Source organism: Corvus cornix, chromosome 5 (genome assembly GCF_000738735.6).
Source record: "Corvus cornix cornix isolate S_Up_H32 chromosome 5, ASM73873v5, whole genome shotgun sequence".
Taxonomy (NCBI): Eukaryota; Metazoa; Chordata; class Aves; order Passeriformes; family Corvidae; genus Corvus; species Corvus cornix.
This window is the reverse complement of record NC_046335.1, coordinates 33,285,266-33,301,344: the sequence shown is the minus strand read 5'-3', so window position 1 is coordinate 33,301,344 and position 16,079 is coordinate 33,285,266. Positions and strand designations below refer to the sequence as shown.

The window sequence follows — 16,079 nt, the reverse complement described above, 5'->3', positions numbered from 1 at the left end:
AAAAGGAAACAAACAAAACACCACACTCACAAGCTGGTGAGGTATAATGGATTCACATCTCCTAAGAAGCACCCTTAAAGTCTTAATAAGAACCTGAAATAATTTCTAGGTTTCATTGTAGTTAAGCACCAATAGAACTGTTTACTCCAGAAATACTTAAGTCCTCCTATATTATGCAGTTTCCTTACGGGAGAGCTGGAAACCACTTTTTGGGTTCCCTAGACTTCCTTCCTTCCTCTGTATTTCCTTATATTCCTAATGGTTACAGAAGTGCAAACATAGGTGATCCGATTCAACAAACAATACTATGAGACAGCGGCACAAGGATAGAGAGTAGTGTCTAGTGTTATCTGCATGTTGCAATTCAAAATTTTCCTTCTCTCTTCTGAACTCTATGACAACAGTCCCAGGTTTTCAACTTTGTAGAAAAAAGACAAAGTGCTGTTGATGCAGGACCTCTACAAAAGAACCAAAACAGTACTTTCTCCTCTCTAGAAACCCCTGTTTCAACACAATGGGGAAGAGAGATTAAACACAAGATGTAAAGATCAAAGTTGTTTTTCTGCCTCACTGAATTCTTGTCAGTCACTGGATAGTTTGTATCATAACATTTCAGGACATCAGCAAACTCCTGCGCAGATAACCACTCAAACACTGCATGATGCTCACTGCTGTTTTTCAAATTTCAATTTCAGTGTGAAAATTGAATTACTCACCTTATTTAACAAGTGAAGCAGTGCTTCTCTCATACAGTCATGCCTCATGTAAAAGTTTATTATTGCCAGATTAGTGCTGTAACTATGTAAGTAGAACAAGCACTCCTGATAGTAGCTGTTGTGTTGGATCTTCCCCTCACACATCATCTCCAGAGACAGACTTCTTGTTCTCACTGTTGCTTCAAGTTCTCTCAATGTGGCAAAGTAATCATCGTCCTGCCATTAACATAGAGAACCAATAACAGGTGATGAGCAAGAAAAAACCTTCTTTTCAGATAGGTCTTGTCACTCAGCCCTGAAACATTTGTTACTGTTGTGTTTAAAACAGATATTGCTTTAGAGGGGTGAGATTCCAGTAATGTTTTTATAAACACTAGACTGGAACCCTGCTATCAACAGAAGTACTGAATGCTGCTGTAGCCAGCATAGCTGCTTCCAAGGACAGGTTTCTAGGCTTACTTAAAAAAAATTCCAGTGTCAACAGCAACTTCAACAACCCAGTTCAAACAGGCTTTTTTATTCTCCTAAAATATGTACTTGGTCTTTCATCATCATGATTCTGCAGTTATTTAGTACAAAAAGTAATTTTTTGGTACTGAATCAGAATTCCAAACCATTTAATAGTGGTTTTTGATGAGAGGAGTGGGAAAGCATTTGAAAGTCTTTGAACTTCTGCAAAGTTATCAGAGTTTCAGTAGAAAATTTGCATCACTGCAGCATCACAAAATACTGCTGGGATTGAGTTTAGCTTTCCTAGACTGTCGTAATGGTCCATTATCTCGTACAGCCTCTTTTCCCTCCACTAAGCATGTCCCAAATTGCAATAAAATCCTATGATCTGGTTCTCAGGCACCACTTGAATGTAACGAAACAGCTAAAAAATGTCTCAGCAATATTCGGTTTGCAATACACAATCATGACAAAGAAGGAAAAGAAACACCCCAACACCTGATATTGTAAAATGCATTGCTGTAAGGTGTGTACTAAAACACCATTACTTGGCTTTGCCATAGCCCTTCAGAGCAGACAGAGGAGAAGATTCTTACTGCAATGAGTACTGGCTTCACTGTGGACTCCAGGTACTGTATCACATCCTGGACCAGCCTTGAACCATGGTTCAGCTGGTTTAGATCCATAGGTGGCTTTAAACATCGGTTAAACTTCTCTCTTGCTGAATTTAAATTTCCAGCTTTAAGGCAAGCCATGCCCCAGGCATGCCATGCTCCACCTGGATCCAATCCAGATTTTGTAGAAACCTAAATTCAAAATCATTTGTTAATATTATAGCACATTCCCAGTATAGAAAATAGGAAAAATGGCTTATCACACCGTCTGTGATTCTGACCTTTCCCTTCCTAGAGCACATTTCCCATTAAAAACAAACAACTAAAAAAACACATGAAAAACCCATGCTGATTATTTCCATATTACTGGCACAAAAGGCCAACTACCAAAACACCCCGTGATCTCCAAATGTGGAAGTATTTTTTATTGTACAAGTTTAAACTACTGTTTATCTGGGAAACTTCAGTTCATGAGTTCTAAAACAGGACATTTTCACATCTGCTTTTCTAAAGCAGGTGATTTTTACAGAGCAAAATACATCAGGTTTGTGGTTTTAAAAAAGGCAACAGAACATGCTTCACAAACTGCCAAGATATTTTTTATTTCATACAACTTTGCTGATAAAATTTATTCCTGATTTTCTTTAACAGACCAGCTGCTTTTAAACAAGAACTATTTCTGTTCAAATAGGTCATCTAGTCTTGCTGTTTATTACTGCTTAACAAATCATAATACTATTTGTAGTATCATAATCCCGTATTTAACAAAGCGCAATGCCAAAACAGAGGCTTACAAAATCCTGGGAGCCAGAGGAAGACGATAAACCACGCCAGATGAGCTCTGATGCACAGATTTGCCAACATTGCTGATTTCCAAGTAAATGTTTGGTAAAGGTGCCTTACAAATGTCTGCTGTCAGATTACAGACAAATAGAATCTAACATATAAACTTCAGATAAAGTCCTGCCACAAAGTGTGTGTCATCCCTTCTACTGGCTGCAGGATTCCTCCATTTAATGACTTCCCTGCAGTTAGTCCATTCCAATCTTAACTGTACCAGGAAACAAGGCCACTTATCCTTCCCTTTGGCAGCCTGCTCCACAGCAGGACTTCTCCTCCTCAAAAATTTTTTCCAGTGTTCAGAAAATTATTTCTTCCATGTTTAGAAATTTAATCTCAGTTTGTAACTGTTTAAATATTTTCCATTTCACACATCACATCCATCTGAATTCAGGAGGGAGGAACACAAAAGCCACTACAGAAGCATTAACACTGACATCCCTCCACTGGCATTACCTCTATAGCTAGTTGATAGTACTCTGCTTCCAAAAGCTGATTTCTCAATCTTGTTACTGCTGCTGGGAGAAGAATCTGATCCAAAGATGGCACTGGACGGTAGGCAGCAGCAACCAAAATATTCAACACATCCACTTTGCTGATGTAGCTAAACAAATACATACACTTTCACTATTATCATACATTAAAGAACTTTATGTCAAAGACGACTCTTAGGACAGTGGTTTCTAACCACCAGTACACAGGCTTCTCTATCCACCATACTATCCCTTTCAGAATATTTGTTATTGTTTGGGGTTTCTTTGCCATGTTCAGTGTAACACAATGACTGCAGACACCAGCTATATGTTACCAAATCAAAACAGTACATGTGAAATTTATATATCATTCCTGCCACCTCAAGCTCTGTAAGACAGGATGTGAGGAAGTGTAAAATGTTCATTTTAAGGAGCATAGGTTTAAAATCCTGTATGAAAATACAGAATGAAAGCAGATACACAACATCAGAAGTAAAATATGTACTCATCTTTGTGAATCATTTCTTCCTAGTCAGAGAATTCTTTCAGTAATCGTTAAGTAGTCATATTACTTGAACTAATATGACTTATTTGAACTTTCACATTATTCCTGCATTATAAACTTCTCATTTAAACTGTCCACAGTACAAACACAAACCCTCCTACCTCCACTCCTCAATGAAAAAAGATAATGCTCGCGACAGTACCTCAATACATCCTAGTGAATATCTGAGTAAGTCACCTGTCACAGAGAGCTAGGTCTTGGCTCCTTCCAGCTTTTACAAACATCATTTTAGCACTGAAGAGCAATTGTTTCATGATGTCCATAAGGAGTCCAGCATCCACCTCAGGATTAGTGAGCCCTTGGGACAACTTGCAGCAGTGTTCTATCAGTTGGTGGCCACACGCTATACTGTCACTGTGCAGGCTAAGGATGGCAATGCATAAGGAAGAGCTGGGAGCCTGACAATTTGAGGAAAGACAGACAAATATAGGTATTGAGGTAGTTCTCCAGTGGACTGCTTATACTGGACTCTCTCCAGACCTCACCTGTTCATAATAAAATTCACTGCGTACAATTTCATTCTCCTCTTCATTCAGGGAAAAAATCCATTCAAGATCAGTTGCCTTGGGTATTTGTACCACTGTGGAATATTCATTATTAGAAGTTTCTACAGCAAAAAAGAATGTTTACCAGGTAAAATCACTGCACAAGAACCAACAAAGGACACATAATGCAGAGCATTCCTATCTCTCATAAAACAGTCATTTACAATCCTCTCACGTGCCACTTCCTGCCAGCATCACATGTCCAGCACAGATTACAGAAACATTTCCTTCCCTCAGCAGGCTACCAAACTGTACCTAAACTTACAATCACTGTTACCAAAAACCGGCTCCAGTAACGTATTTTCAAATGATTTTTTAAACTCCTATGCTACTGGGCATCAAGTACAGCAGCCTTCCTTCAGGCAACTTATCATGTATTTCTGAGCAGGAAGGAACTGGAAATAAGAGAGCTGTGGGTTTCAGCTCAAAGGGGAAAATAAAAAAAAACAGTTGTAAAAGTCAGCTCAAAGGGGAAAATAAAAAAAAACAGTTGTAAAAGAAAGGTTAAATTGACTCAACCACCTCTATTTTCTTTCCAAAACTAAGGTGATTTGACCATAGAGTCCAGAAGCTTTAAGATGAAAGATTGTGAGAAGATGATCTAACTCCCAATGTTAAATTTTCATATAAAATAGTACTGCAGAAAATTGGAGTTCAAATCAATGTGATCAAATGATTCAAGAAATACAATTTCTGTGAAAAGTAGTTTTCTTTCCTCCAGATTAAAGAAATAGTTATTTTGAAATTTGTAACCCAGAATAGTTATAAATCAAATACTGTCTGTCATCTGAGTGTAGCTGAGAATGCATAAGCCCTCTGGTGCTCAAGTTTGTGACTGTGGTTCCAAAAAAACAATGGCCAATCTCACAATGGCAAGAAATGAAGCGTAATGACAATTTGCTACTCTTTCCTCTGATCAGCTTCTTCTGGGAAAAAAAAAATTTAAAAGTCTCAAAACTTACTGGTTTAGATTTTACATCCTTTTTTAGAATGTTGAGTAACTAAAACTGTAGGGTGAATTAAAAAACCAAAGCAACTAAAGCCAACCAAAACCCAACATCCCCCCCATCACTTATCCAAACTGAACTGGAAACTGAATTGGCAAAAATAAACTAGGCTAGAAAACATTTGCTAAGCCTTCTTCACAGTCTTATCAGATAAGTTAGAAAAGCAAAATAAAACTCTTTCCCTCTTAAATCTCAGGATTTCCACATTCCTCTTATCCACTCTTACTGAATGATCTCATAGGTCCAGTGATGTGTAGCAATGCTACACAAAAGCTGCATTTCAGCTGTTTCAGTCTTGAAACAAAGGTAGCAGTAAAGCAAACTTCCACTAACAGCAGAGGAAAAAATGCTCAAATAGCTCATCATACTTAAAAAAGGAACAAGTGAGGAAAAGTATTCATATTTGCTTTGTAGAACACACACACAAATGCAAATTTTGCAGCATGTTTCATGCTACTGTTATAAGCACTTCAAATAACTGTGTCTTGTCCTGACAGAATTTGACATCGCTGTAGGAAAAGTTTGCAGAATCACCTGAAACACCAGAATTAGCAAAACCAGTAAATACCTTCTGAGGAAAAATGACAGAGAAATAGTCAATTAAATTTTGGTATTGTTCCTGAAGCTTTAAGGTACTAGATGTGGAAACTGAGTCACCAAAGAGCAATTATTGTATTCACACAAGCAGCACAGGAGATGGAACTCAGGACACAACCAGACCCATGAGAGGGCCTCACCCTGTGCTACATACAGGCAGCATGGGGTATGAAACACCACAGCACACTGCAGTGGTATTCAAATTTGTATTTTCATGATTTATAAAAAGAGGATCACTCAGCACTGCTCCATATTGGGGTAATTAATTCCTACTCATACCACTGCCTCTCACTGACTGTTTCTAGAATGCAAAGTGGATTCTCCAACTGTTTTTCAATTCCTTTCTTGAACATCCATCCAACACATTCAATATTGGCTCAGATATCTCTCCTAAGTCTCAAGTTCCATTCACAGAAGTTTGAAACACTAAATTTCAGCCTGCACACGCAAAACCCATCAGCAGTATTTTGTAAATGAAGTTTTGATCACCCTTTAGCCACAACTAGGTGTATCAGCTTCCAGTATCTAACTGCTAATCAGGCACTTTAAAAAAATCGAGGTTTAACATTACTCCATTCCTTACCTTCCACTTGGTCCTGCTCTTCTTTTCTGCTGTAATAAAATGACAGAAAGAACCATCATGCCTACCCCAGTACACTGGGAGAAACATGGTTTTAAGGGAGACATCAATACAGCTAGCCTCCTCAGAACACTGTAGTGTAAAAAACCAACATCTATCCCTACCTGTCCCCTTCAACACACTTCCCTGCCTCTACCTCCTTCTGTTTGGAAATCTAAGATCCTGCCTCTGCATTGTTGAATTTCAACTGCACTAAGAAATTGGTTCTTACCACCTTCTGTAGGAATAGTACTGCTGCACACATCATAAAAAAGCAGACACTGAGAACAAGAACTGCCCAGTATCAGGACATGTCAGAGCTAAAATGAAGTCTTTGGTATCCAGGTCTCAGTCCTCGAGATTTATTTGGGTTTGATACACAAACAGGGCGAGTATGAAAAACCGCAGATAGTTAATTAAAACCTGGCAGGTGGCATTCAAGCTCAGTGCTGGGTGCTGCTGGCCTAATCTGGCAGTGTGAGCAATCATTCTGACACAAACTGTTCACCTGCAAGTGACTGCTTGTTTTTTCACAGATTCCTCTTCAGATCTGCACAGATTTGCTCTTTTCCAAGGAAGCCTGCTGATACTGCCATAGCAGATACTGCTATGTTCAGGCTTGATAGGAAAAGGGGAAATGCATCTGAAAGCATGGCTGGAAAAGGTAAAATCTTACTCTCTGTGACCCTGTCAAGACCACTCAAGGTCACAGAGAGTAGAACTCTTTCCAGCTGCACTTTTCACCAGCTGGCCTGTGTCCACACAATGAATTTCAGTCCAATTCTCAGCTGAAAGCAACTACATAATGAAAATCTGTCATCACAGCTGTCCCTTTTTTTAAAGGCAGTTTCAAAGCCTATCTAATCAGGAAGTTGCCTTTTAATTCCCAAGAGTTCAGGGGGTCATAATCAAGGGATTATGGAATAACTAAAACACTGATACGTTCAGCAGAGCTAGTCAACAAGCAATATTAATCCAGGAGCTGAGTATACTGCAAGGAACTTTGTCACACTGTAGCAATTTGTGCTACGTTTTGCATCAAAGCATTAAATTCTTAGGTTAGTGATTAACTGATGCTAAAGAATTATTTATACTTAAAGAATTAAAGAATTTGTTGCCTGGCATTCTAATGTTCTTTCCAATGTGAAAAGTAAACTGAGGCATAAGGAACATTCCCACACCTACCAAACCTAAAAATCCCAACAGCTGGAGGCCAAAAAGCTGATGTTATGTTATCCAGATAAACCCAAATGCTTATGTCTCTCTTATTCCATTCATGCACTCTGCTGAAACTTGAGGAGAACTAGGACAGAAGGACTTACGTGCTTGTGTCTTGCACCAAGCCAGGCACGTTTTCTCTGTTGTAGTAGCTATAGCATTGATCACACACACGAGACAGATTTTCTCTGCAAGCTTCTATTTCCATTTTCTTGGTGGAGCAAGAGCTGCACACCAGCCTGCCACAGCGCCTGCAGTGATGGCGCCTGTTAAACTAAGCAAAAGAGGTCATGGATGAGCCACAAAGAGAATTTACTGCAGTCCTCTCCTGTATCTCTCCACACTCATGAGTAAACTTACTCCATTTGAAGAGAGGAAACACCATGCAGGACAAGGCTTTTCAGAATTATACAGCGACTGATTCTCCCTGTTAAAATTCCTTTTTGAAGAAGGCATAGTAAATAAAAAAAAAAAAAATATCAAGCCCCAAACCCAGAGGCTAGTATTTAAAATATGTTTGCAGCAAGCCTTGGGCATTCTATTACTTCAATTATCCCAGTTTTGATCACAAAGCTAATTAGATCATGCCCTGGAAAAGTCAAAAGCTGTAGACTGTTTTTCTGATACCATTGTAGTAATTTCCAAATTCAAAAGCAACAGATACTTTTGAGAAAACAGTACTGTTTCTAAGCAGTAGAAGATAACAGACTGCCAGCACACCTGCATAATTAAAAATTAATCTTCTTCCTTAGAGCATCAATGCAGTTGCTCAAGTACTCTGTGAAACAATAGGTTTTATAAAAGTGTAACCAACAGCAAAGATTTAATTTTCTATACTTGTAATCTGAATCTTACAGTGATCACGTTATTTCTTGCCAGCACAGTCAACTAGACAGCCTTTTGAAATATTAATACTGCTGTTGTTAAACATCTTTGAGATCCCATAGTTGTCTTCTGTCTGATGACGAGATTTCCTCTTTAGGCTCTATCACTTCACAGAGCTCTGCAAGGAGCTAACTGTTGCCAGTCTCCTTGACCACTCTAAATAAAAACCAATGGTTAAATACCAAAGGACTGGCAATCTCATTGGGCCTATGGTGATGCAGACAAACCTGCTAAAATAGCTTGGGTCTTTCAGGAAACAGACTATGAGGAAGTGTTCATATTAAGGTCACAGTTCTAGGAATGTCTGTACTCCATTTTTGCTCCTTACCATAGTAAAGCGTTCAGTTTTGCAAACCATACATATCGTTTCAGTGCCATCAGGTATCCATTGCTGCTTTGGTGGTGGCTTCTCAGGAGGCACAAATTCTTGAGGAAACAAGTTCTGCTGCAGACTTCTGTCTCTGGGACTTGCAGATATGGTTACACCTGAAAATGAGCCAGGCCAAAAAAAAATGGAATGGGATTTAAGCTGTTTAATAGCATCTCAGAAAACTCTATAGACTTAATGAGGCTATAAGAGCTTTCTGCCTCACAAGCTGACTATCATTATCTTTCAGCTAGGCATGGCAGAATAACATTGTGTAAGGAATATATATGCTTTAAACTAGGATTGTAAGATTGTAAACTTATAGCACTTCAATGCTCATAAGCAAAAGTACATGCTTATTAAGATACCTTTACCATAACAATTAGAGAGGTATAAAACAACTTGTCAACATCTGTTCTTGTATTACATGCAGAGACTTGGAGAAGGAAGAAAAAAAAAATACCATGGTCATTGGATACCAAAAAGCAATATAGCATAAAACAGAATCTTAATTATACCCAGTGTTGACACTCCTGAAGATGGGGAGTTTCCTTTGTTATCTTAGGAGAGATGTGCTATGACTAGCAACAGCATATCCCTCCCTATTCCGGTCCCCTTTTCAACCTACAGTGGGGAAATCAGTTCACAGAGGCAGGAATTTAAGTCTGGCCTTTGGGATCTTTGACCCCAACAATGAAATACTCATTGAATGAAGTTTACAGTATTAGATAGGCTTTTAGTTCATATGATGTGAGTCAGTTACACAACAGATTAATGGAAAAGTTCAACATGTCACTGCAGCCCTGCAAGCCACCTTCTGTGTACATGAATATGCAATTAAGAAGAACAAAAATCTCCACTTCACTAAAGCTAACTAATTCTCATTCAAGTAGGTATCAGATTGCAAAGAAACATTAAAGGACAATGCATTCAAGTTTCCTAACAGGAATAGAGATATTAAGCTGACCATTATAAGAAAAAACTGAAGAGCTACACAGCCCAATCCGAAACACTGCTACCCCTTCCTGTAAGCAAGAAGAGTCTTCAGTTCAGGATACAGAACCGGGAAATAGTTCAGACACACTAAGCTGTAGATCAGGATATCATTCTGCAGTTCTAGTTCAGAGCCATCACTTGCTGAGAATCATCATCCTTGGAGGTCTGAGGATATTCTTGGTTAGTCTTTCCCTGAGAGCACATACAGACTGTCCATCTCTTGCATTAGTTGCTGAATAGAACCTACAGAAGAATTTTTGGTTGTATCTTAGCTACAAATATTCTCCAGTTGTTTTGGCTTAAATTACTTAGTTTCCATTTTTTTGTGTCTGAGGACTGTGAGTGGAGCCTGCCAGAGAATACAAGGTATGCTATTTTCCTCAGGTCACAAGAGGGATCCTAGGAAAAAAAAAAATTCAAGGACCAAAAAATTCAAGGACCATAGAATGGTATACCCAGTGAATGAACTGGGGGAAAATGGCTGGGAGAAGCTGATCTCTGCTGGAGAATGGGTTGGGTGTTGGTCAGCAGGTGGTGGGCCACTGTATTATACAGCATCTGTTTTTCTTGAGCTTTCTTCTTTTTTTCTCATCTCCCTTTTCATCATCATCATTATTATTATATTTTACTTGATTTCAGTTACTAAACTGTCCTTACCTCAACCCACAGGTTTTACCCTTTTCCAAATCTCCTCCACCTCCCACCTGTGAAGGGGCTGGTGGGAGAATGATCAAGCAGCTGTGGTTGCTGCTAAGGTTAAACCCCAACAAGGACCAGGGTCTTAACCTTACCAGTAAAGCTGCCAGGAGATAGTTCTGATGATCCTGATTTAGACAATGCTTCACACTCCAATACCTGATTGAGACTTTCTTGGATACGTATCAGAGAATCTAGGCCAAAGGGAAGAAAGGGGAAAAAGAAAATCAGAGGACAATACTGGCCAATACATCTATCTGTTTTCAAGAAGATTAGAGGAATCCATTCACAGGAGTATGTAAGAATGTCAGCACAAAACAGGACTACCTGTGTAATCACAAATAACTGTTTGCATGAAAATTAGTCCACAGCAATTAATGCAAAACTATACAAAATTCAATTACTTAAAAAACAAAGAAAAGGATCCTTATCGAAGCAATGGAGTAATGATAGGTAAAGGAACAATACAGCAGAGATGTGAAAACAATTGGTTGACACAAGATGCTCATGGCAAATATTAAATGCTTCACATTGCAGCGGAATGAACATTCATACTTGCGAAGTTATAGATAATTTGGCAAGAAGAGATAGGTAAGTCTGATGCTTTTATGTTAGCAAGACCTGCATCTTTAAATCACAAAATGAAGTCAACACTTAGAAACTGGCATAATGCAAACTGGTACCATATCAGCAGGTATAAATAGATACAGATAGGTACAGAACCATACGTTTTTAATACAGTGACATAAAAGTATTGCAATGGATCTGCAGCACCCTCTGCTGTTCCAGTTGTAAACCTTAAAAGAAGCCAGGTGCACAAGACTCAAAGACAACATGGATGCGAAGGGATTGGCAAACCAGAAAGGAGAACCATAATGAGATTGTTAAACAGAACTACAAGTAGAAGTTTTCTATATGAAAAAGGAATAGGACTATGGTAGGAGGAAATATTACAGAAAACTAAATCCCCATTCTATTTGAGGGAAGATGCAGTTGGCTGCAGGCTTTAGAAGCGCTTAAGTTGTCAGTAACTTTGCATTAAACAGAAGTAAAATAAAACTGATCAGTATTATACAGGAAAAGAAACCTCAGAAAAGAACAACAGAGCAACAGAGAATATCTGAGAAACTTTTGAAGCTGTTGGTCCTTGAAAACATCCATTTACAAGAAAGGCAAAGACTTTAAGAACACATTCTGGGCTAGAGGGAGACAGGAGGCACACATCTAAAAAATGTTATGGCATGATTGCTGAAATTATTTTGGCCCTTCTTTCCCAAATGAAACACAGCATCAGATAGACAGTTACCTGATCTCTTTTCTTTTAATGTGAAAGGGAAGTTGAGAGCTTTTTCTGCATACTTGGAAAGCAAATTGTCAATGTCTTCTACAGTAAAACCGACTTCCTGCCCAGCTAAGAGCTGGTGCAGTGTCTCCACAGCAACAGCTACCCAGTCCACCTTCATATTCATGAGAAGCTGTTCCAGCATGAGCAGTGGCCTTGAGGAGAGGTGGAAGTAGTTAACACGGGAGAGCTCAGGCAGAGTCAGCAGCACCTGAAACACAAGGAAAAAAGTGTATCATAAAATTAGACATCTTCAAATCTGTGTTTCTGTGAGATAAAGAGAAGAAACTAGAGCAACAACTTATGCAGAGAATGAAATAACAGCTGGAAGTCGAAAAAAGGAGGTGGGACTTCTCAGACCAATTCCTACTTACAGAATTACTGAATGGACTTGCAGAATTACTTAGCTTCCACTTTCCATTCTATAAAAGACTGACTCATTTCAGAGGATATCGAAGAGTGGAAAACCTTTTGTGACCCTGTGACAAGTATGTTTTAGGAGAGTACAGCACATTCTCTTATTAAAATAAGCTTATAAAAAGCATATTAGCCCAATCCTTATCCTTCCATCATTTGAGGAAATATTAAGAGGAGAAAATAAGAGCAATTCTTCTCTAGATGGACTTTTCAAATTAAGTCATGTCTTCAGAAGGAACAAGTAAGGAAACAGGCAGCCCAGAAAAATACCATTTTGGAACACACTGGAGCAAGCTGCTGTTTGCAGTCCTACACCAAAACAGACATTACCAAAAGCACTGCATTTTGTTTACATGTAACACATTAAACTAAGGTAATCTGTGGATTAATGCATCTATTCCCAGGCTGAGCACAGAACCTGTGTGGCTTCTGTAAAGGCAGTGGCCATCCAGAAAGAAGAGTGATACTGTCTACCTCTGGAAGGCACCTGGAGAAACATGAAGTCAAAGACCACCATACAGGTGGGCATATGTAGGACACCTGGTGTTACTGACACAGAGAGTAAGTTGAGAATATTTCCTTCTTCAATTGGGACGAAAATAGCAACTGTTTTGATAAACTCCACTATTTTATTTTATTCCACCCTATGCTCTTTCAGCCTGTGTGCTCCTCCACTCCCCACAGCTCAAACACAAGACTTCTTTGTTCACATTGAGAGTTACAACCACCTCATAACATGGAAATGCAAAAATGGAGAAGTGGAAGAGAAACTTTAAGCCATTTCTAACTTTCCTTTGGATCCTGAGACTCAGGATCTTAGACCTTACGTGGTGAGAATGCTCTGGTAAAACCTACAGGCTTTTTATATTATGGAAATATTATGCATTACAAAATTACTTATACAACTGTTTTTTGCTGCTAATCCCTCAGGGTAGGGGTTTTACTGACCTTTGATCCTATATAGAGTGCCTGGATTTCATTTCGGCGTGCTGTTGTCAGACTGGAATAGAAGTGAGCTGTGAGGTAATCAGCCAAGAAGTGAGAGGCTGCCAAGTTCAGATGCTGGTCAAGGGACTGTTCACTGATGGCAAGGCAAACACCAGGGTCTTCGATTCTTTGTAAAAGCTACAAAACCAAACAAAACACAGTGAAACCCTACAACGCTCCTGGAAGGCAGCCTTCTGTCCATGACAGATTATTACCCTACAATGTTCCAGAAAGCAAGTTATCCGCTAAGTGACAGTTCCATCTTTATTAAAATCAAAAAAGTTCACACCACTAATTTGGGCACTGAAGCACAACTGACCAATTCATATTATTGGTTTCACTCCTGTATCTTCTGCTTAAGCAGCAGTGACATGCTTCATTATGCTTTTTCAAATGAAAGGAGCCTTGTATTTCCATGTAAGCGACATTTATGCTATTAGGTCCAAGAACTAAATTGCCAAGCTGGATTTTCACTTAAGTAGAATAGGGGAGAGCTAGGATCCTGAAAGTTTATCTAAGCAAATAGCATCTCTTAAGGGTGGAACCAAAAAGACCATGAAAACACACAAGAAGGCAGGGAAAACAGTTGTCAACTTATTTGACCTATGGATATAAGGCTGAGAGTACCTTGCTATTACCTGCAATGCCTTTTCCATGTCTCCCACCTCCAGTAAGTGGAGGAGGTGCTCACGGTGAAGGTTGATCAAGTCTTCTCTTGGGACAGGATACAAGTGTTCCCATTTCTCACACAACTCATAATCCTAAAGAATTTAAAAAAAAAAAAAAAAAGTAAAAATAAAAGAAATAAAAGGACAAACTCTACCCTCCCTGATACAGTTGTTTCTCCCAAAGTTCTGTTCAACTTCAACAGATTCTGTAGCTTAGACTCCTCTCCCAGATGAAAAAAAATAATTGCATTGACAAGGGAAAAAGATGATAGTCAATTTTGTCAGTCACAGCCTGTATTTAAAACACCTTGTTTACCTTACAGTAAACAAGTTAGTTTTTCAGAAAGACACTTAAAGCCAACCAGATTTACAATATTAGCATTTACCTAATAATCAAATGTATATTATGACCAAAGTCATGCTATTTTAAAATCTTCAGAATTGTAAAAGAAAATAACAGGTTACATCTCAGAGTAAGAATTATAACTTAAACTTAAGAATTATTAACTACATGTAAACCTTGACATTAAACACAGACCTGTATTTGTTTCTGTAGCACAGAACTGAGTAAAGGAATCCTTCCCCCCCCAAGGTAATCTCCACTAATCATTGTTTTAAGATGCCATTTCAACGAATTTATTTACTCAAATTTTAATGCATTCTAATTCAACAAAATTCACATGATGCTGTCTAACCTTTGCTTTCAGAATGATATTCATGACAGCCTGGGGGTCATCAGTGCAGGCTTTTTTCAGATCCTGCCAGTCATTCCACAATGGTTCATTTTGCACATTCAAAATCTGAAAAAGTTAATATTGAGTAGCACAAATTCTAGAATTTTAATTTATGGCAATCAATAGCCTAAGAAAACAGCTGAGCTGATCACATCAAGAGCTGCTTCATAGAGAGATAAAGTCAAAAAGGAGATCCACATTTATCTCTAGCCCTTTTCAGGGATGATGTAATGCCCTTGCACTCCAAAAAAACTCCACATTCTCACAGATGTGAGTCTATAAAGCACATTTATAAGGGAAGGTTTTTGAAAGATTAGATGGCAATAATTATGGATGTAAAAGCACACATTTACTGCAGACATTGCTGGCACTAACAGAGAGACAACTGAGCTGTCAGTTAGCAGAACTCCCACCAGACAGAAATCAGCAGGGATGGCTTCTTTTTTTGCTGTTTGGCTTTTCAGTCTGTGCTGAACTCCAGGCCAGCCTGTCTGACTTAACCTGGGTATCTGCACCACCCCGCAGTTAGAACTGACTGCAATACAAACTTGCTCCTTGGACCACTAGTCTTGCACACCCTCTGCATTTCTCAAACTTATAAAATGATTAACTGCCATGGAAAGCTTCCAGAGGCTCTACAATTTGCATAGAATGGAAAATACTCTGCAAAACAATCAGACTCCCATAAACGTTTATATTTAAACATGTTTGCAGACCTGAATGCTAATAGGACATGGGAAAGTTATGAAGGATGGAAGCTGGGTGTTAATTGGATACTACAGCACTTCACATGAACTGTTTTCGATAGAAGACTTGAAAACCTCTCATTATCAAAATAAGAACCAACTTTTCAGAAAAACTTTTCAGAAGGCAAGCAATATTTGCTTCCTGCTGCCTATTTCATCTCACTGGTTACTTGAAGAATGACTTTGTACCTTTTGATAAACCTCAAGTTCCTTCTTCCTGCTCTGTAGATTGGCTTTTAGTTCATGAGGTATGCCCAGATCAGAAATGCAGTAAGCTAGAATTTCCAAACAGGCATCGAGGGGCCATTTGTCCAGACAGCGCAGGGCCAGTCTACTTCTCAACACTGCATTTTTTACTGGGAACAAGTATTGCCAACCATCTTTATCTGTGGAGGAAACAAAACACTAATTTGAAATTCAGTTTCTGTAATTCAGAAAATTTTAAAAAATCCTCACTGGATCACACTAACAAAAGAAACAATGACAGGGCTGAAAAATCTTTGTAAGAGTCATCCCAAGCATCAGATTCTTGGGAAGCATCCAAAGTTAGCATCAAATACTTACTATTCAGACTCCAAAAGGCACCTTTCACAGGAC

General features: G+C 38.8%; 1 protein-coding gene across 6 annotated transcripts in view; it reads right to left on the bottom strand.

Moving 5' to 3' along the window:
- Positions 1–16,079, bottom strand: part of ZFYVE26 (zinc finger FYVE-type containing 26) — a 49,270-nt gene that overhangs the window by 9,347 nt on the left and 23,844 nt on the right. For 2 of the 6 annotated variants that reach the window (XM_019283698.3, XM_019283703.3), the window contains exons 21-34: positions 15,672–15,868; positions 14,698–14,802; positions 13,973–14,095; positions 13,296–13,472; positions 11,895–12,141; positions 10,684–10,782; positions 8,858–9,015; positions 7,749–7,918; positions 6,391–6,419; positions 4,144–4,265; positions 3,836–4,056; positions 3,077–3,224; positions 1,763–1,972; positions 717–932 (exon numbers count right to left, since the gene is read on the bottom strand). In XM_019283698.3, the coding sequence (XP_019139243.2) occupies positions 717–932; positions 1,763–1,972; positions 3,077–3,224; positions 3,836–4,056; positions 4,144–4,265; positions 6,391–6,419; positions 7,749–7,918; positions 8,858–9,015; positions 10,684–10,782; positions 11,895–12,141; positions 13,296–13,472; positions 13,973–14,095; positions 14,698–14,802; positions 15,672–15,868 (2,222 nt within the window). The remainder of the gene's footprint in view (positions 1–716; positions 933–1,762; positions 1,973–3,076; positions 3,225–3,835; positions 4,057–4,143; positions 4,266–6,390; positions 6,420–7,748; positions 7,919–8,857; positions 9,016–10,683; positions 10,783–11,894; positions 12,142–13,295; positions 13,473–13,972; positions 14,096–14,697; positions 14,803–15,671; positions 15,869–16,079) is intronic. The other 4 variants (XM_019283715.3, XM_019283707.3, XM_019283721.3 and 1 more) reach the window with 4 other exon arrangements.